General features: G+C 37.1%; 1 protein-coding gene and 1 non-coding gene across 2 annotated transcripts in view; both read right to left on the bottom strand.

Annotated features, from left to right (window-relative positions):
* Positions 1-1,163: 1,163 nt before the first annotated feature.
* DYNC1LI2 (dynein cytoplasmic 1 light intermediate chain 2) overlaps positions 1,164-21,968 on the bottom strand; it is a 35,887-nt gene continuing 15,082 nt past the window's right edge. The window contains 10 exon segments of the mRNA XM_030581512.1: positions 1,164-3,197; positions 6,782-6,844; positions 6,847-6,897; positions 8,969-9,086; positions 9,638-9,679; positions 10,838-10,897; positions 13,154-13,265; positions 14,057-14,192; positions 15,068-15,161; positions 16,588-16,754. Of these exon segments, the coding sequence (XP_030437372.1) occupies positions 3,094-3,197; positions 6,782-6,844; positions 6,847-6,897; positions 8,969-9,086; positions 9,638-9,679; positions 10,838-10,897; positions 13,154-13,265; positions 14,057-14,192; positions 15,068-15,161; positions 16,588-16,754 (947 nt within the window). The 3' untranslated portion in view covers positions 1,164-3,093.
* Positions 16,314-16,477, bottom strand: LOC115660683. The gene has a single exon (XR_004002890.1). It is a non-coding gene; the product is annotated as a U1 spliceosomal RNA (small nuclear RNA).

Here is a 21,968-nt window from a genome sequence, read left to right as displayed (position 1 = left end):
TAGCAAAAATGCGTAGTATAGCCATGGCCTTACCCACTAAATTCAGTGCAGCTTTTGCATGAGTAAGATCTGCAGTAGGACCCTTCGATAATAAAGCCAGTGACGTTTCTCAGCTATGAGTCCATCATGCCTGTTGTTACCTACATGCCTTAAGATTCTGCCCCCTCCAAAAAAAGTACTAGAATTTGTCTTTAATAAAAAGGCACAACATTTTAAGCAGTCTGGATTCGTGTTTATTGAAGCCAGTAACTAAAGACATGTCCTCATTTTTGCCAGCACTAGAAAGCAAGATTCCACATGACTGCATACCGCACCTGGTTAAAGCCATACAACTGGACTAAGGTTTGTGTGATACATCTGCAGTCGTAACTGTAAGTTAAAAACATCAATATAAACTTAGTATACAGGACAGTTACTTTCATTACAGCATGTATATTGTTAAGTTCATGATGTACAGAGCAGTCACCTTCAACGTAGTTAAATAAATAAAATATGACAAATTCTGTTCAGTTTAAACAGTTTCTAAACGCCAATAAAAAAGTGCAAACTTAAAATCAAGCAGCATAACCATAGCATTTTATGGAGGGCCATCTTAACCTTTATATTGCCTTATCTTCAAGTTGATAAGTTATTTTATTTTCTAAGTTTAAACAGAACAGTAGATGCAATCACTATAATGCACTAAATAGTCATACAATAGTTTTACAGTCTACCATACAAGTGTATCCTGCAATAAAATTAATTTTATTTTAAAATGTAAGGCTGTTTGCAGTTTGGCCTTTGGTCCAATGTTTGAAAACACAGAAAAACAACTGTGCAGCTCTCCAAAGTTGCTAGACTTTGGCAAAACAGTGGACACTACATTACTTAAACCTTTCTTCCAATAAACTAGGAGCATTGACTTGCAATGAAGAACTGGAAATCAAACTTCTGTTTTGTCAGCAGCATCTCTTTACACAACTGACAAATTGTATAATACGTTACTGCCTTTCGCTCGTTTAGTAGATCTAACAAATTATACTTAAATTGTAACTTTTAGCCATACTGATCCAGAAGTGCTTATCAGGTCAAATGACAAACATTAATACAAATTGCAGTTTGCACAGGTTTCATTACAACTGTATACCATTAGAACGCATGCTTTTTCAATGTACGTGTCTTGCTTTGATGTTTATTCCTCAATCTCAATATCACAAGGACAGGATGCAACTGCTTCTTCTGGTGTGTAACAGGATTTTTTTTTTTTTTTTTAACTTCATCTTGTCACTGGCACCTGATACACCAGGCAGTACAACCACACAACCTATCTGCTGTCCACAGCCTCTCAGTTTTCAACCATTTAGACAAATGTATAACTCAAGGTCATAACATTAAAAAAGTAAAAATATGGAAAAAATATAATATATTTTCAAGAATAAACTGGCACAAGTAACATGCTTTTATGTTAATGTTTGTCAAAGGAGCAAGTAAATACTCTTAGCTTTCTAGATAAGTTTAGACGACATACAAAAACAGGAAAAAGCCAGCCTCTTGATTTAACATAGGATTTGAAGGTATGTCCGGGACTGTATTAATGGTCAATCTAATTCTGTATATTAAGTAATGATATATATTAGGGAAGCTATATCCAGACATCAGATTTTTGTACACAAACAAGTTCATACAATAAAAAGTAAACTCTGTATAATTCAAATTGTGGGTTTTTTTTTCCCTTCAAAGCACAGAATATGCTTGATACAGTTCATTTTATGGTAGTGTTATGTGTAAAACAAATATACCGTAATAAAATCAAAGTGCCATTTCAGTAACTTAAGAAGTGTTTTACATGACCAAGGACACTACTCCATATAGCAACAGGGGACAACTGCAACTTTCCATATGAAAATGCTACATTTAGGAAAAATACAAACTGAACAGTTCACTGGTTCTATATTCTTCAGGTACACATTCATACTCTTCAATTATTGTTTAGAATTGGAGAGTCGGCTGCAGATTGCAGCCTACATGGCTGGAATAAGAACCTTGAAGTCTATAAAACTTCCATAGGTATAGGCAGGAATCAGTCTGAGCTTGGGAGCCATTGTTTAATTACAAACAAGAAGTACTGGAGTATTCTGTAGCACATTTCATTATGGGAAAATGATATGTCACCCATCCTTCTTAGGCTAGCCTCTTGGCATTTAAAAAAACAAGGCAGAAACAATATCAGAAAACAGAATTTGAAATTAAATACAATTCTTAAAACTACTGATTTTAAAATAAAACCAAACAGTGACTGTTTGTACTACAGTGCACAATAAGTTCAAGCACCTTCTAAAGACATCACACTTTGTGCCAGGCACTTGGATCTAAGCAAGTTGTTTTCTCCCTGTGTTAGCTATACCAAAAAAGGCATCCCTCCATTTTACACGTCTTTTGTTAAAGACGCAATTTATAACAAGAATATTTCCATGATGCTTAGTGTTTGGCTTGGAAACTCTAATTTAAGAAGCCTTTTTAAACAGTGATTATTTGCCCTATGTTGACCACAGGATTTAGTAACTGTGTTCCCTCTCCAGTCCAATCAGCATTCTTTATTCCTACTGAGCCAAATCTTGCGTCCCCCTACCAGTGCTGCATTTCCTACCTGGATTTCTCTCCCCTCCATCTAATTAATGCTGTGCTGTATCCCCACCTTTCCAAGTACACCAATGTGTTTGCTAACATACAAATGGCCAATTCCAATAACTCTGAAAAGGGATTTCATGTCTTTCTTGCTTTGTGTGCAGTCAGTAGTACTACTGCAAAAGGTATTCTGCATTTTGCTTCTCTGTGCTCTTCATAACAAGAAATTCAGCTGCTGATGTACCTGCTTATCTCCAAAATCAAGAGAATTGCCCTATATAAACTCTAAATGGTTATCTTATACAGAGGGATTTTATATGCAAACTTCCTGAATGTGCACTTTATACCAGGACAAGCCAATGAAGTTTTACGTTCATTTCCCCTGCCCCAAGAAAACTTATAGCATCTGCCATAGCAGAAAAATCCTGGTCTTATCAGATCCATATACATAGTTATTTGGTCATTGACATATACATTTTTTAAGCACTATCAAGCTTCATTCTCTGTTGGAGAGTTTGCTGTTACCATGGAATCAGGCTTGCGAGTCATTCTATCCAGTTCTTCTTGAACATTTGTCAAAACAGTCTTTTGCCCTAAAGAGAAAGGACAACTAGTAAGTAATATAGTTGAAATGCATTGTTTGAAATAGCAGCAGCACAATATTTATAATAATGTTTCTGTTGGTATTTTATTAACTCTCATTATTTCATCCATTCTTCATAGGGCCTGATCCAATCATCAATTGATGAGTATAGAAAGACTCCTAATAACTTCACTGAGAAATAGATTAGGCCTTAAAATAAAAGCGAGACTGCGTATAATCAGCTTTTAAGTACGTACGATGATGTACATTGTTATGACAACTGAAATTTTAACAGTCAATCATTTAAGATGTTTCCTCCAAAAAACTAACAATCTTCCATCATTAGGATGATCATAGTATGTCTGTCATATCGAAGAGTATTATATGGAAATCTTTAAGTATTTAATAAGTTGCACAAGAAAAAAAAAGATATATGTGGCACTTGCTACAAAGTGTTGTTACTTTGGTTTTAATCACACTCATTGTTTCCTTCATTATTAACTGTATTGATCTCTCTCAGGAATCAAAAGTTTAATTCATATTGTGCAATTTGTGCCCCTCAAAGAAAAATGGGAAAAATGCAGATTCTTTAATACTGTATGAAGTGTTAGAATTTAAATGTGTTGCATTCATTAATTAAAATCAACAGATACTTTAGAGTAGCTGTACAAATGGGAGATTTTACCCTTCTGATTTTTATATATTAGGATTAGTATTCAGTTCAGTTATAGACAGATCACTAGCAATTTGTAGTTAGTTTATTTTCTTCTCTCTTTTTTGCTTAATATAGAATTAATTAGCCTGTTCATATCCTGGTTTATCACTGTCTTAATATGGACTTGTATATGACAATATTTTTCAAGTTAAAACTACACAAATGCTATGGTATAAAGCAAGGTTTTGAGACAGGCACTCAAAATAAAAAATAGGTTAATTATATAACTATGTACGGCTTCCTCCAATAGTCTTTTTTCATTGCCAAAGAATTTAACAAGCATATCTGTTTTCCAGCTCAGAGATGTGTGTGAAATATTAGGTGATTTTTTTCCCAGGGTACATGCTGAAAACATTAAGTGGCAAGGTATGACTGCTCAGAGATTTAAGCGCTTTTCCAAAGTACAAGGCATGACCAAGTTAAAAACAGCTATCTTAATTTTTTCAAAGGGCTAAAATACAAACTCAAGTTGAAATCCCTTAGCAACATTCTTATCAGCAGTATGAGCACTGAAGCATCTGTTCGAACAGTACTTATTTTCAAATTAGTTTGTGTACACACAAATATTAACACAAAGCCCATTTTTCTTGCATCCTATTAACACCTTTGAGTTAAAAAGGCACAAAGAAACCCTACTCACAAAACAGAACTAGGCCTATGTGTGAAGACATCAAAAAGTAAATAAGATGTGCCAGGAGCTGGCTGCATGGAAGGGAGGCAAAGACTGTATGAGCAGCATCTGCTGAAGTGAGGAACTTCTTTCAAACATGAGCTGAAGAGAGTTTTGGAAAACAATACAACTCAAAACCATCCTGACGGACCGACATCTGTGGCATTTTTCTCAACCCAAGACATAACCCTATAATTCCTCCCACTGAAAGGTAACCCTGACGGATCTCTTCAAACAATACATTGGGAATAAGTTTACTACTGAAACAGATGTACTGAAGAAAGTGAGAGTTCTGACATTTTACACTGTCACCTAATTGCTACTTTGATTAAAATAAGTGAACTACCCTAAACAAATCTGATTGCTGTGATGTAAAGTAGTTCAATAAAACTGCCTGGAGAAAATCTTGTCTATATTTTAGCAACTAGTGATTTTGGGTACCCAACTTGAGGCACTATAAAGTGTCTTGACTTTCAGAAAGTACTGAGAATCCCTCTTCTGAAAATTAGACCCCTTGAAGGGGTTTTCAGGTTGGGCACCCGAAAATCACTACACCAAGACTACTTTAGCATGTTATTAGTGTAGAATAGGGTGCCATAGAATAACACATTTTTCTAATCTGACCAACAGTCAGGTCATTTCAAGATATGCTCCTCAAGGACCATTTATTGAGCTCTCCTTGAATTTTTTCCCCCGTATCCGCAACTTCACTGCCTCACAAACCAATGTTATTAGGAGCTCTTACCTTGGCTGAAAGTTTAATTTTGTGCTGCTTGAACAGAATCAAGAGCACATACTGTCAGAGAGGAGGTAAGATTTTTCTTGTCATGGAAAGTTCATTGTGCCATTTTCAAAAAGCTATTTATTTTAGGTTTAACACCGACTTCTGCTACATAATGTACTAACATGCATTTTACTTTTACACTATCCACCTATATCTCATATATAACTGTTGACAATGTTTATTTTATAGCTAATGCCTAATAATGCCCTGTGGATCGAGTTTTCAAGAAGTTTCCATTTGACTGGGTTGTTTTTTTTATATATATAAACTTTACCAAGTATACATCATTTGAATTGAAATATTTTATGCTCAATCTCTGCCTGAAGGTTTTTTGTTTTAATTTTGAGCAAAATCCTCACAACCATTTGAGCTATGAGAAGATGGAAATAATATGGGGGGAGACCTTTGAATTTTTACATGCCCCTATTCCATGATAATATTCTGTTCTAGTTCCTTTATTACAGCTAACATATTGGTATCCGAGTGACTAAACTTATTTTTTTTTTTTTGGGGAAGCTCAAGAAATTTGGGGCTTAGTCAGCCATCTCAGGATTTAAACCTGTGGTAATACTGAGTGACTTGAGAAATTGGAAAAAAACAGGAGCCATGTATTATCCACTGCAGTACGAATAGGTTCTCTAAGTACACAGAAGCATGAATTTAAGGGAAAAAGAACAGAGGAAGCCAATATCAAAGTTGAAAGGTGACATGGTTAGAGCAGCAGTAAAGGAAGGTAATCTTGGGAGCTGCCTTTTGGGTGGAATTATGATGCAACTATGTACATTAGAAAACTGAATTCATTCATTTTTATGATGTAGGTGCCAAAAATCCTGAAGGTTTAACTTCTGTGTTCCTTCAGCCTACTGTAACTGCTCATTAGAGCCACAACTACATATATATGATTGAGTCTTTGATCAAAGCTGACAATTGCTTTTGATGATACTTTAATTAAACACTTATTACTGCAGCTTTAAGACATTCCTTCATAATAGTTGCTATGTATTAATTTAAACTTGAATGCCAGAGAGATTTTAGGGATTTGATTGGAAACGGCAGCCTAAAACAATTAAGCTAAATTTCTTCCTCTCAGGTAAGTAGCAGCTAAGTGCCACATAGATAGAATTCAGAAATAAAGTTTAAATTACAAGGTAGATTAATACCTTCTGAATACAATCAAGACTCAGTGCTGTTTATTTCCCAGCAGTGCAACGTCATTAAAAGAGTCAAGCTACAGCAAGTTTAATAGCAACCCCAAAGTCTGCAAAACTGTAAGAAGAGACTTTTTATCCTGGCTCCATATCATACCCCTCAAGTTCTGTTATTTGACTGATCAGCTTAAATGATAAGCACATTGATTTAAATGTGGTCCAAGTAAAACATTAAAAATATGCAAAACATCCTGCAACAACAACAGATTTTCAATACCTGATTTTTTGGCTGTGGTCTGCACTCCTCCAGCTCCAGGACTCCCAGGAGGGCCTGTCTTTTACTCAACAGACTGTTAAAGAAGCTAGCCAACACACCTTCACTTGCAGCATTGTCTAATTAAAAAACAAATAATAACTTATTACTTTTCTGAAATCATAAATTCTAAAACATATGTATACCTACATTCCTCTAAGTGTTAGGAAAAAAATATGTTACACACACACTAGCCAAAAGAGAAAATCTCAAGTATGGGACAGGCTGTCTCACTTATCCAGCCCCTATTTGCTGCTAGTTCCTCCTTTACCGCCCTCCACACACATTTGTACTCTGGCACAGGAGGCATGTAGGGAAAGTGCTGTAGCCAAGATTGCCAAGGAAGATTCTGGGATGCATGAGCTCCTGAAGTAGCCCAGAATCCCAAGATGTAAGGGTGGCTTAAGGCCCCTTGTTTCTCTCTGACTGTGCCCTCTGTGCTGAGCCTCTTAAAGGTGCAGCAAAGAACTTCAACCTAAATCTATGTGCTTTAGCTTTTCCTTGTCTAGATGGGAAATGTAAGTCTCATGGACTAGATGGTGTCTGTACACCAGGTTTACCTAAATATTGGTTAGCAAATTAACTGTCCTAATATTTCAGCTGCCGTTCTTCAGCCTCATTCTAAAACAGGAGTGGAATTTCTGTGGAGAGTTTTCAGTAAGTTTTGTATGCAAAGCTGTATATATTGCAGATGTGCCTTGAAAATCTTCAGCTAGCTAGTGTCAAATTAATATTAATGCTACAAATGGAGTGTTGAAAATTAAGACTGAACTGCTCAGTTTTCACACACCCCTCCCCCAATATATTTGATTTTAAAGAGGCAAACAAACAAGCTCACCAGTTGCTAGGCTCTTGAGTATTCACAGTAGCAAAAAGTACAATTGTTACAACAGTAAGTAAAAATTGCAAGTCAGATATCTAGACCAAAAATGTAACTAATAAAGGCTAATGTAGCCAGAGTTATATGAAATCAACTTCCCACATGTAGTATGCAGGACAAAAAATATGAAGATATAGTGTGAATGTGTAAGCCTAATAATACGTGTTAAGCATGTTAAAACTACACTATCACCAGGGTTTCACTCAATCAGCCTAACACATCTTGACGGCTCCACAGCCTTGTCTTCACTTGGCTTTTAGAATGCATTAGCCAATATGTGCCAACACCGCTCCTTTATATCCTAGTCTAGACAAAGCCTAAACCATCTTTAATTCATACCTTTTGTTATTTCAGTGCAAGTGAGTGCATGGACACTTGTTTTGTAATAAAAGTGTCCTATTTTAATTATGCTTAAGTTGGTAAAAATTGACAAATTAAATCAAAATAGGACATATCCCAAAATAAGAGTGTCTACACACACATCTGCTCTGAAACTACAACATATATGAATTAAAACCAATTTAGTTGCAATGGTGAACATTTGTGTTTAGACAAAGCTTTAGTTTGTTATGAATTCACCTTCTGCATTTGAACGCTTCTCTGTGTACTTTGGCCAAATCCTACAAATCTTGCACAAAAACTTTATCCTGGCTACTCTTCATTTTTAGTTATAACATTTAATTGAGAGTCCTTAAAGCTCAAACAAATTTAAATAAGCAGTAGCTTCAATGTTTCTCTGATCTGTTTGATTTATTAAATGTTTAGGAAGTGTTTCCCTTATCTCTTCAGTATGCTCTGCTCTACATAACCTGGGCTTTGCTTCTCTGAGTTAACTGCTATTCTCAGTTTGGCTACATGCTTTCAGGACTTGGATGCAACAAGATATTGTGTGAGGACAACTCTGCTTCCTCCTTCACAACGTTATAGGTGAAACCGCGTTATATCGAGCTTGCCCAGCCCCACCCTCCCAGAGTGCTGCTCTACCGAGTTATATCCGAATTCGTGTTATATCGGCTCGTGTTATAGCGGGGTAGAGGTGTATTTGAACTTTGACCAGCTAGACAACAGTGCAGTGCTACCTGAAGCAATGAGTGTCTCAGAAAACAATCTGGAATTCAAAGGATGACATCTTCGTGTGAGTTGCACAAAGCATAAAGTATGAGTGAGTCAATCTCAAAACAGTGTATACAGGTTTAATCAGGAAATAACTTTTTCCCCTTTTAAATGGAAAACAAAAAATGCCTAGTAAATACCAAAGTAGTAATGCATACTTTTAATATTTGGATCTGGTTTTTTAACTGATGCTATTGGTGAGGCACTGGGTACGTTGACAGGACCAGCTCTGCCTTGGGTTCTTGGGGATCCTGCAGGTCCTCTTGCAGGAGATTCCTTAGATAAAAACAGTCCAAATCCAAGTACGTGAATTAACAGGTTAATTTATGACCATCTATAAACACTGCACTACATACAAAGCTCCCACTTTTACCTTTTTTGATATTGTAATGTATATACACATTTAACCTGAAAAATTATCAACTATAAAAGCCAATTTTGGGAGAGTGCCTCTGGATGAATATAGATGATAATTACCACAGCACATTCTATATTCAACTCATCCCCAATTTCCAGATTATTTAACGCCATGTTTCCACAATTATTTGTTAAAACCATTCTGTCACATGACATCTGAATACCTAAAGACACTTTACAATTTCCGTGGCACTGGAAGTTTTGTTTTTTTTTTTTATTAGGTCATGATTGCATTTATGAACTCCACGCTATGCCCCACACAGATTAGAACCATGCACTATGAAGGAGGGCTCATTTTGGTTATTCAGAGAAGGAGCTCTCGTCTGTACCTTGTTTATAGACCAACGAATAGCTTCCTAGTTTAGAAAAAGCTGCCCTCCTTTCTTGAGAGGCTACTAGTGTATACTTACTGATGCTCTTGTAGGCGTGGCTGGCTGCTTGGCAAGTAAAGACTGCAAAGACAGTACAGCGATTTGTAAATATACCTCAGCAAAACTACACACTTTTCAAAATAAAAGCAGGGAAGCAGACTTGTTAAATTAACTCATGGTCACTCTGTAACAACATTTAGATACATTTCCAAATTTTACCAATAGAGGGCACTACAATTAAAAGAACTAAATACTGTGTGATACATACACAAGAGCTTCCTTACACAGTTTCACTAAAGCATCTCAAACTTAACGTATAACCTTCCTTAGAACTCAGTTTAGAGCCTCTCAAGCACGTCCACCCAAACACATACAACTGTAAGGCACTGGTATGTTCTCATTTCTTTACTGTATATATTTATTACTTATTTATTACCAGTCTGGAGGCTGGCTTTATTCACGCCGAACACCTTGAAACCTCATGCCAGAGTGTTGCTTGTATATTTAAGCCTGTGATGAATGAGACATTTTAACTGGGAGATTGGCTACTGCATTATTATTGAGGTACAAAACAATTTCACCTCACTTTTAAGGTTTACATATCTGGGAAGCCAATTTCCAACATTCTGCTATTACTTCTGCTACTATGTTAACAACATTTTTTTTCTCTGCTGTATAAATTAGTATTCATTTGTACCTGTCTGGTATTTTCGGGAAAATATGCCAATGCAATCCCAGCACGCCACACCCATTCACAGCCAAGTTTAAGGTACACCTAATATTTTCAGTTATGGCAAACATCCAAAAGGGTTATAGGATTCCATTTTAGAAAACACAAGTACACATTTTCCAACTTGATTGCCCAAAATTAGGCAACCATATCATACTTCAGCATCAAAAAGTGGCCTTATTTTTCAAGAGTGCTGAGTATCCCCAGCTCCTGCTGGCTTCTCAAAAGGCACTCACCCTCAACTAACAGGTATACCAAGTTTGAAAATGGTGGCCATACTTTCTATTCACATGCACGGAAGTAAAATAAAAATGGACATTTCTTATGCACTCAAAGTTTTTTTATTTCATTTTAATCTGCAAAATAGAATAATGGATACCCACTCAAAAATGAAATATTAAAAACAATGTACCTTGCCCTAAACTTCATATAACACTGAAAAGTTCAAGAGAAGCATTGTTTATTTAAGTAATCTTTCATTTCAAATAGTTTCATTTTCACATTCTTACCTGCTGCTTCATAAGAAACACTTGCTCATCTTCTGCTGCCAACTCTTTCTCATGGACTAACTGTTGAACAATGCATTTCTCTTTAGAAACAAAGTGGTCACCCAAGCTATAAACAATTACAGCAGCATATAAAAACAAAAGCCTAACTTCAACCTCTTTCAACTTCTTATATCCATTCAATCTTTTACATCCATTCTATGACGTGTGGCTTATTTCAGGTGCAGAATTACACTAACTGGGCAGTAAGTTTGCTATCTCCTTCTGTCTGGCTTTCAAAAGAAGGGACACTTTGGCAGCAGTTACCCTTAAGGAAACACAGGACCAAGATTATAGCATTTTTTTTTAATAGTTAACAAGTGTAAAATAACAGTGACAGGATTTGATACTGATCCCATGTAAACTTCAAGAACAAACATGTATATATGTATCCCTAATCCATGCTTTTGCTGGTTAAATAGGCACAGCTGTAGAAATATTTTAAGTGGTTTTATCCGTTCAAGAAAGGAGAGTACAGAACTAACTCAATGCTATATTTACATGCAAATATTTGATCTTCCATCAAATACCATCAGCTTTTTAATATCTGAAGCAAACTATTTCATGCATATTCCTAAACAGTGTAGCCAATTAGCGGATTCACTGCTCAGCATCCATACCAGCACCTATGGTGCAGATGCATTTCACTAGAGTTCTGATGGGCAGCTGAACCCATGAGAACTGAACAGTCACTTGCCGAGTACATTAGACTACAATAAAGATGTGCTGCTTTTATATTTTTAATAGACTTTAAGCAGCAATGAAAATACTTCCAGTAAAAGCTTTGGGTTCAGAATGACTGGCCTGGCATAATTGCAAAAAAATTATTTTCTGAGGACAATTCCCTGGATAATATGAGGAACTGGCAGTGGGCTGTATACATATTTGATAAATAATATTAATATTAAAATTTACTAAAGACGGCAAAGGTTTGATGTTCAAAGAAATGGCTGCCTGAACTTTGGAGGGCTGCCTCTCCCATCACTCCAACAGAGCAATAGATGCCCCCACCTAAAAAAAGATTTGCCAGTGGTGTGCTGTATCTTTAGCATCTTTAAGGGAGAACAATAGTCCCATTCCCCTCTCCTCCTTTCTCCCCACAAGTGTCTTCAAATGTTCCCACTCTTCTTTTCTTTCCCAATTTACCAGGGTTTTAGATGGGACTGAAACACGCAAGACAAGAGGTAAACAAACCCTGGGGAGTTGTCAAATATGGACTAAAATAGCATTTAAGGGTTTTATATATTACTTACTCTACTCCAGCCCCATTAGAAAAGAATGCATTCTTCCTCTATCTGTAATAAGTTACCTGTCCATGGGTCCAGACAATTAGGAGTCTACAGAATATTTGTACTCCTAGATTGTGCTCCACATCTACTCTACAAATAGAATTTTGTAGTACAGAATATATTTTGGTGATAATTTAAAACAAGTAAGAGAATAAATATTCTTCTGTAGGACTCAAATTATAGACAATGTGATTTTTGCATGCGCATATCATCTGAAGTTAGAATTTTAGGTAAAATTAATATTTTGGGGGCTGCGATTGTTAATGTTAAAAAGCATTGAAAAGTAACATTATGACACTAATGAAAAATACCTAGACCACCTCCCAGATGACTCCACCCCTAACCTGGGACCTCACCACATGACCCCTCCCCATGTAACCCCTACCTGCTCCTAGCTCGGGATCCCCACACTCTCCCCATCCCATCCCTTCTCACCTTACCTGGAGCGGGCAAGGGGAGGATGTCTCTGGCCTGGTCGCAGCCTGCTGTGGCAGACCAGGCAGCAAGGCTGCAGCCTGCCAGCCTTGAAGCTACAGCTGCTTTGGAGGCTGCGGGGAAAGCAGCATGGCCAGAAGAGGAGAGACTCTGGCCCTGCCTCTTCCCTTCTGGCTCTGTTGCATCTCCTTGTCACCTCTGTTGGGGGGTGGGGGAGGAGAGAAGAGTGTTCCAGCTCTCCCTCTATATACCTGTTCATAAGCCAACCCCCTACTCTGATGTTTCCCTTTTTTTACTAAAAAAATTTGGCTTATGAACAAGTATATATGGTAATTTTTTTGAGTTAACTGCAATTAATCAACAGCCCTATTAAGAACCCCTGCCCTAGACCACTAGAGAATGTATGCCACTACTTCAAAAGTGGTTTAACATTTACAGAAAAGCATATTATTGTACAAGCTGAAGTTCGATATTATTGTCAATATCAACCATCCAATTATAGTGAAGTGATTTGTAGTTCCTTTACACTAAACTTCAAAAATTAACTCTTTTGTACCTTTCTTACTGGAGGTTTTACAATGAAGTCTTCATATGCATCTTCTGGTTTCACCGTTGTGAAGTTTTCATGTAAAATAGCAATTTTCTTTTCATTGTCCCAACCAGCAGGTCTATAGGAAAAAAAAAAGTTTTAGGGCAAAGTTTGCTTTTTTAGATTCAAAAGATTGTTGGCACAGCACATGCACATTTAAGCAAGTAATTGTATTGCCATACTACTGTCTTTCCTCTGTAACAGTTTTATCATGTCATTAAGAGGTCATTGCACAGTCCTCGCTCTGAAAACATAGGCTATGCTTACCAAGATGTTGAGATGGCATTATCATTCCGGGTAATTAGACCTATAGCCACTACGCTTTTTTAAGCTATTGTGGAACACAAGAACGTCAGACTATAATTAATCTAGGCACTGAGCACTGAAACAATGCAAGCACAATTTTTTTTTTTCCTTAAAACCATGAAAGTGCTTGCTGGAAAATCAGTCTAAAATGGTGTTTCCAACTTCCTTCCAGCATGCTGAATATGACTATTAGATATCAGATTCTTTACAAATTTACTTCATTTCAAGGCAGATTTCTAATCAGATATGGAAGTATTTCATAGAATGAGACAATTATTTGGGGGTGGGAGGGGTGCGCGCGAGAGAGAGCGCGCTATTATGAAGCTAATGATGAATTGCTTATGTGGAAAGAATTTTTCATTCTACTTTAACAAATTTAAATTGCCCACATTAGAACAGAATATTTCACATCTCAGAGGCGATTTTATTTTCAGTTGAAGAGTTAAATGCACTAAAGCTTGGGGTGTACAAGTTTCACTTTGTTCATAAGGAAATGCAACATTTCAGTGATAAGGGCATAGACAAACAAAAAGTTCGAAAAATATATTTCTTACATCAACTTACATAAAGACTGCATCCTTTTCTACCACTAAGGCGGGTGTGGTAAAGTGAAAACCATATGTTTTATGTACAATGTACTTATACAGCAAGTCAAGATTCTTTTCTTCCTTAACTGATGTATAAATCAAGGCAGCTCCATCTAATTACTTCATTTAAGGAAAACTATAAACATTAAATTAAACTGCAATAATTACTGAAGTTTTCTATTGAGTAATAGCCAAAATTTTCAGAGTAGGGTGCTTAAAGTTAGGCACCTACTGGCTCAATTTTTAGAGGTCAATGGAAACTATAGGAAGGCGGCACGCAATCTGATTTTCAGTGGCACTCACACTGACCGAGTCCTGGCCACCGATCCGGGGGCTCTGCATTTTAATTTAATTTTAAATGATGCTTCTTAAACATTTTAAAAACCTTATTTACTTTACATACAATAGTTCAGTTATATATTACAGACTTATAGAAAGAGACCTTCTAAAACGGTTAAAATGTATTACTGGCACGTGAAACCTTAAATTAGAGTGAATAAATGAAGACTCGGCACACCACTTCTGAAAAGTTGCCGACCCCTTCTATAGCTGTTCAGCACCTTTGGGAGGAAGGGAAAAAGAGGATGAGAATCATGTCACTTCAGAAACAGATTCAGCTTTTAAAATGTTAACCAATGTAGACACCAGAAAGCTGTTTGAAAAAGTCACAGGTTGCAAGTTTAGTATGGAAATCCACGTTCTGGGAGAAAGAGTAATGCGGTGCATCTCAAAACTGAAGTCTCTTGCCAAGGAATGTAACAGACCCTAGATCAAATGTATGGCTTCAGATAAAAAAACTTGACAACTATCTTAATGTATTTTCATAACTACACTCCAAATACTATTCATTAAGTTAGTAAATGCCAGAAGTTATTTTGATACGCAGTTTCTCCTTCGGTTATTTTATTTCCCTCACACACTATAATAAAATACATTTCCTATCTTCCAGATTTTATTCTGCCACTATCCTCAGATTAGGAAAGGATACACTGTAAGCAGAATCTACGAATGTGTGACTGAATGAAGTCAAAGTGTTCTTCTCTGTAGTCATGTTCCTTCTCTAGTATACTCACTGCATCACACTGAAGAAAAAAAAAGCAAAGCCACTTAACACTTCCTTGCATATAACCTGCATTTTCTTCAAGCTTTTAGATATACAATAAAATCTCAAAGTTACAAACACCTTGGGAATGGAGGTTGTTCATAACTCTGACACGTTTGTAACCCTGAACAAAACGTTATAGTTGTTCTTTCAAAAGTTTACAACTGAACATTGACTTAATACAGCTTTGAAACTTTACTATGCAGAAGAAATGTGCTGCTTTTAGCCCTCTTAATTTAAATGAAACAAGCACAGAAACAGTTTCCTTACCTTGTCTAATCTTTTTTTTTTTAAAAAAAAAAAAACTTTCCCTTTATATTTAGTACTTTATATTTAGCCCAGAATTGTACTGTATTTGTGTATGGGGAATTTATTTATTTATTTATTTGGTCTCAGCACTGCCTGACTGCGTACTTCTGGTTCCAAATGAGGTGTGTGGTTTGTAACTCTGATGTTCGTAACTCTGAGGTTCTCCTGTACACATCTTCCCTTGTATTAATCAGTATTCAATTCATGCTTTTTGTTGGGGAGACTGCACTAATTAACCAATGGGTAAAATGCTCACGAGGTACCAAAGACAAAAAGCGTCTAATTAAAAGTTAAAGCCACATCAAATATCCATTCCAACAAGAAATCAAGTTGATGCCATAAATGTGTATCTTTGAAATGCTATTTTCATTAAGTCATTAGTTGCTAAACACCTTCTCATGTAGTAACTCAGATAACTGTATGATGTACAAAGATAACTTGAAAGTACCCTTCTCAACTGTCTCTTTTTTACATTAGAAATTCAGATCTCATCTACACTACTGCCCACAGACTATTTAAGGAAAGACTGAGATACTATGCAAGTGAAATCTGATGGGAAAAGGAAGCATTTATTTCAAATGCCTCAAAACACTGGGAGAAAAGATTTTTTGATAAACATAACATCTTCCCTTTTTCAATTAAGAATGGAGAATGTCCACCTTTTAGACCTCTAATATGTCTTTCATCCAAACTGAAAAGATAAAACTGGTCTCTCTCAATCCTTGTCTAGTAAAAAGAAAAAAAATAAAAATCTAAAACACTTTTAAAGTCTTGTTTATACACCAAAAGGTTTTGGGTTTGTTTGTTTGTTTGTTTTATTCCCCAGGGGAAAGCACGAACGCAGTGCCTCACTAGCACAAATTATGCAGTCGAGTTTCCCACATATGAGGATATCTCAAGGGTCAGCACACCTGCAGTGCAATGGATGAGCCTCACCCTGGGAAAACCACCTTTGCGATCATGGTATCTCCCCTGCCAGGTAAGTTTATCTACTCTGAATCCGGAACTTTCACTTTCAGCTTGCAAACATCTGCATCAAACTATCTTCCAAAAGGAAAAGTAACTAACCTTTCTAGTAAACTCAAGTTCAAGCTCACCTTTGTACAAACCACCAGCACAGGGATTCCAAGATTGTGAGTCAGCACATTCTCTCCAAGTGGCAAAGTAATATTTTCATCTTCTTGGCCAGATGAAGGACCTCTTCTCTGTGGTGATCCTTGGTAGCCTTCTTCAGGTTCCACATACTCCTGGAATTCCTTTATAACTATGAAAAAATATCTTTGTAAGGTAAGAGACAGGAATAAATTTTTAAAATTTATATTAAAGTGAAATAGTTTCAGACAATTATATGTTTATGAGCAGTTGGGACATCTTCTCAACAACCTTTTTAAGGTAACACATGAATTGAGAACAGAATTTGAGCTTCAAGAAACTGTACAATTTCTACTGAACCAAATAAAAAAAATAAGATTTTGGAATCTGGCTATTATTAGCTTTCAGCTTTTGAACCCAAAGCACATCTCTAATTTAAATATAAGGGCCAACATTTTCGGGCGTGTTTAGTGATTCTCGGAGCTTCAATTTTTGGGTACTCAACTAGACAGACTGTGGAAGTTTGATTTTCAGGAAGTGCACTATGCTGTTTTGGGGGATTAAAATCATGCAATTTCAAATAAGCTTCCATGCAACGCAACAATCCAACAACTTGAAGTGAACTCAAATTATATTTATGGATAACTTGGACAATGTGAAGATGTTTCGTATTTACAGGGGGGGCCAATGGAAACATAAAAATATCCATAATCTTAGTGGTTAAAAAAGAAGAATTAATGTAACTCCTGATATTCAAATCTAGAAACTGTTAAACAAACCCTGAGATCTAAAGTACAAGTGCCTAAAATTAAAGAAAATGAGATGCATAACTATTCAAACAAGTGATTTCTAATTTGATATCATAGGAGCCTTGCTGAGCAAAAATTTTGTTTTTGAAAAGTGGTTTCAGGCTCAGAAAAGCTACACATTCAATTCAGGGTACTGAAGGTTTAATCACAACACACACACAAAAAATAAGAAATCTAGCAGTTAAGAGCTGAACATAGAAGTAGCACCAAAAGCAAACAAACTTCGTAGTATTTTTAAGTGTGCACTGACAGAAGCATCAAGAATAAAAGGGTTGTTCTGGTAGTTCATGCTAAAAAGCCTCATATGACAGCTTTCTGTGCCTTTGCATCAGACAGTTCACTGTAACTTACAGCAAAGCAGGGCTATAACTTGTATTCACTACGAGCCTACTAAAAGAGTTAACATCTATAACTGCAAGCAAATACTATTTAGCCGCACCCTTTGGAGTTAACTTGTTTTGCAAAATGTAAACAACAAGTACAGAAAACACCAAATTAAACAACCACTCCTAGTTTACAAAGCAATCCATTTTTTGCTGTTATTGTCTCTCACAGGAAGTCAACCACTATCTGCATACTGAATGCATGAGTATATTCAAAGCTATTTTTAGTATGTGAGACAAGAAATCTAAATCATCTGGAAAGGCCTCCATTTACCTAGCAGAGCTGCAATGAATTATGTAGAAAAATGAGATTTGGCAAAGATCGTGGTTCTAAAGACTTTTTTGACACTGAGTATTAAAATAATTCAAAAATGCAAAATGAAAATACTTGACTCATACAATATAGCAATACCAACTGGTATTCTGAGCTTTATGAAGTGGCAAACCTTTGAAGAGGTAATAAACCAATGCTCTCAAAACAAAACCACCATAAGCTTCTCAACAAGAAGGATGCCCCCCCATGACTGAAGAAGTTGTGGTAGGAAGACCAAAGAAAGAGGACTTCAACACTACACAATTTGCCACCACTACACACCCAAGATAGCAGGGGAAGAGGGAAGGGAAACAGTCCACTACTTATTTTCAAGGTGACATATTGAGTTTTTCAGCCGCCAATTCCAATTATCACCATTAACTGAACTGGCAGACAAGAGAAATTCAGAAATAAAATTTTCTTCGAAGGCTATTTAACAACTCCCCTCTCCATTTAAACAGTAGAGCTTAGAGACAGATCTCCCAGCAGGAAAAAATCAACATGTCCAAGTGCATTTTCCTATATAGAGGATCTCTCCATACCGCATTGCTACTTGAAGAACAGTTATTTTTGCTCTAAAGTGAAGCCCTCTCACATGAACGTGGAGGTCACAGCAACACCGGTATCTCATTATAACACTGAATAACCAGTTCACGGTTTCTCTCATGAAGCAAATGTGAAGTGATATAATCCTTCATGAACACAAACATATTTTTGTGGCTAAAATGATTCCTTTCTTCCACACACACAATCTTATACAACTGGTAGGTTTAAAGTATTGGTAACAAAGCAAAACTAATCAGCAGTAATTAGATAATTTAGACAGATTTTCAAAGTTTATATTTATGAAAGCAAGTATTCCTGGGTAACAACCTCCATGATAGTAAACTTTTTAAAATATTGTTTTGTATTGAAATATTCAAGAAAAACAAGTAATGCTAAGATTAGCTTCCACAAAATTGATAATTACTTTATACTAGATTATATATTAGTTAAGTTGCAAAATATTGATAGTTATGAACCAGTGAAGCTATTCCATAGTGAGTGACTTCTTAAATAGGTACTGAGATATATCCTGCCACATTCTCTTGCCCTCCTCAAAGAGTGTGCAAAACCTGTTCTGAAGTTCCTACTATGCCAGGCCTTTTTTGGAGTATGACAAACCAAAAAGTTAGTGGGCTATTCACAGGTGAAAGCCCAGATATTTTTTGAGCCTCAGCATCTCCAGAATAGCTTGCCCAATTTGCTCCAAGTTCTCCAGAAGATTCTACCCTGACTGAACAGCATATGAAGTATCAAGTGGAACAATCTGGCTTTGGCAAGGAAAGATCTGGATTATCATTATTATTATGGTACCACAGTGCCTACGTGTCACGGTATAATTCCCTATTTTGAACCTTAGAGTCCAAAAGTTGGGGTACCAACATGAATTCCTCTAAGCTTAATTACCAGCTTAGATTTGATACGCTGCCACCAACCAGGAATTCCAGTGCCTGGTACACTGTGGTCCCCCCAAAACCTTCCCTGGGGACCCCAAGACCCAAATTCCTTGAGTCTTACAACAAAGGGGAATAAACCATTTCCCCTCCTTCTCCTTTCTTCCTCCCAGATATTTCCCATCTGGGTACACTAGATCACCGTGATTCAAACTCCTTGAATCACAACACAGAGAAATCAGGTTCCCCCCCCCCTTCTCTCCCCCTTCCAGGCATTCCCTCCCTGGGCTATCCTGGAGAGATAGACAGATTCAAGCTCCGTGAATCTAAACAAAGGGATTCCCCCTTTCCCCCCTCCCTTTTTTCTCCCTGTCTTCCACCACTTTCCTGGTAAGTACAGACTCAATTCCCTTTAGCCTCAACCAGGGGAAAAAATCAAACAGGTCTTAAAAAGCAAAACTTTTAATAAAAAAGAAAAAAAAGTAAAAGTTGTCTCTGTAATTTAGATGGTAAAAGTTACAGGGTCTTTCAGCTTATAGACACTAGAGAGAAGCCTCCCCCCAGCAAAATACAATTTAAAATACTTTCAGCAAACTACACATTTGCAAATACAGAAAACAATCAAAAGACTATAACCGCCTTTCTGCTTAATACTCACTATTCTGAATATATAAGAGACTGTAGCAGGGAGATTGGCAAGAAACCTGGTTGCACGTCTAGTCCCTTTCAGGACCCAAAGAGAACAAAGCAAAACCCAAAAAACACAAAGGCTTCCCTCCACCGAGATTTGAAAGTATCTTGTTTCCTGATTGGTCCTCTGGTCAGGTGTTTTGGGTTCCCTGTTTGTTAACCCTTTACAGGTAAAAAAGACATTAACTATCTGTTTATAACACTAGGAGGCACAGATGCAGTCATGGACTAGGACCCCACGGTGCTAAGCGCTGAACAAACACAGAACAGCCCCTGATAACAAGTCCACAGGTTGACTGTGTGTTGTCTGAAGAAGTACTTTCTTTGTTTGAAACCTGTTAACTATTACTTTCATTGGGTGACTCCTGGTTCTTGTGTTATGTGAAGAGGTAAACAAACACTTCCATATTCACTTTCTCCACATCATTCATGATTTTATAGATCTCTGTCATATCCCCTCCTTAGTCATATCTTTTCTGAAATGAATACTCCTAGTCTTTTTAATATCCGCTCATATGGAAGCTGTTCCATTCCCCGAACAGTTTTGTTGTCCTTCTCTGTACTTTTTCCAGTTCCAGATTTTTTTTAGATAGAATGACAAGAACTGCATACAGTATTTCCAGGTGTGGGCAGACTCTGTATTTATATAGTGGCATTATGATATTTTGTGTGTTATTATCTATCCCTTTTCTAGTGGTTCCTAATATTGTTAGTTTTTTTAGCTGCCATTACACTTTGAGCAGATGTTTTCAGAAAACTATCCATCCATAATGATTCCAAGAGCGCTTTCGTGAGTGTTAACAGCTAATTTAGATTCCATCATTTTGTATGGATAGCTGGGGTTAAATTTTCCAATGTGGATTACTTTGCATTTATCAACACTGAATTTCATCTGCCTTTGTGTTGCCTCACCACCTAGTTTTGTGAGATCCCTCTGTAACTTGTCACAGTCAGCTTTGGACCTATGTAGCTTGAGTAATTTTGTATCATCTACAACCTTTGCCAATTCACTCTTTACTCCTTTTTCCAGATTATTTATGAACATGCTGAACAGCACTGGTCCCAGTACTGATTCTTGGGGGACACTGCTATTTACTTCTCTCCATTGTGAAAACTGACCATTTATTCCTACCCATTCTTTCCTATCTTTTAGCCCAGTGTTTCCCAAACTTGGGACACTGCTTGTGTAGGGAAAGCCCCTGGCAGGCCAGGCCGGTTTGTTTACCTGCCGCGTCTGCAGGTCCAGCCGATCGCGGCTCCCAGTGGCCGCGCTTCACTGCTCTGGGCCAACAGGAGCTGCTGGAAGAGGCATGGGCCGAAGGAAGTACTGGCCGTCGCTTCCAGCAGCTCCCATTGGCCTGCAGCAGCAAACCGCGGCCAGTGGAAGCTGCGATTGGCCAGACCTGCGGACAGGGAAGGTAAACAAACTGGCCCGGCCCACCAGGGGCTTTCCCTACACAAGTGGGATGGCAAGTTTGGGGAACACTGTTTTAGCCAATTAATGATCCATGATAGGACTTTCCCTCTTATCCCATGACTGCCTGTTTTGCTTAAGAGCCGTTGGTGTGGGTCTTGTAAAAGGTTTTGTGAAAGTCCAAATACACTTAATCCACTGGCCCATCCTTAACATGTTTGACACCATTAAAGAATTCTGACAGATCTATGAGGTATAATTTCCCTTTATAAATGTCATATTGACTCTTCCCCAATATATTACATTCATCCATGTGTCTGATAATTCTATTCTTTGCTACA

The sequence above is a fragment of the Gopherus evgoodei genome, chromosome 12 (genome assembly GCF_007399415.2).
Source record: "Gopherus evgoodei ecotype Sinaloan lineage chromosome 12, rGopEvg1_v1.p, whole genome shotgun sequence".
Classification (NCBI taxonomy): Eukaryota; Metazoa; Chordata; order Testudines; family Testudinidae; genus Gopherus; species Gopherus evgoodei.
Note: the sequence above shows the minus strand (reverse complement) of the source record. Positions and strands in the feature narration are given on the sequence as shown.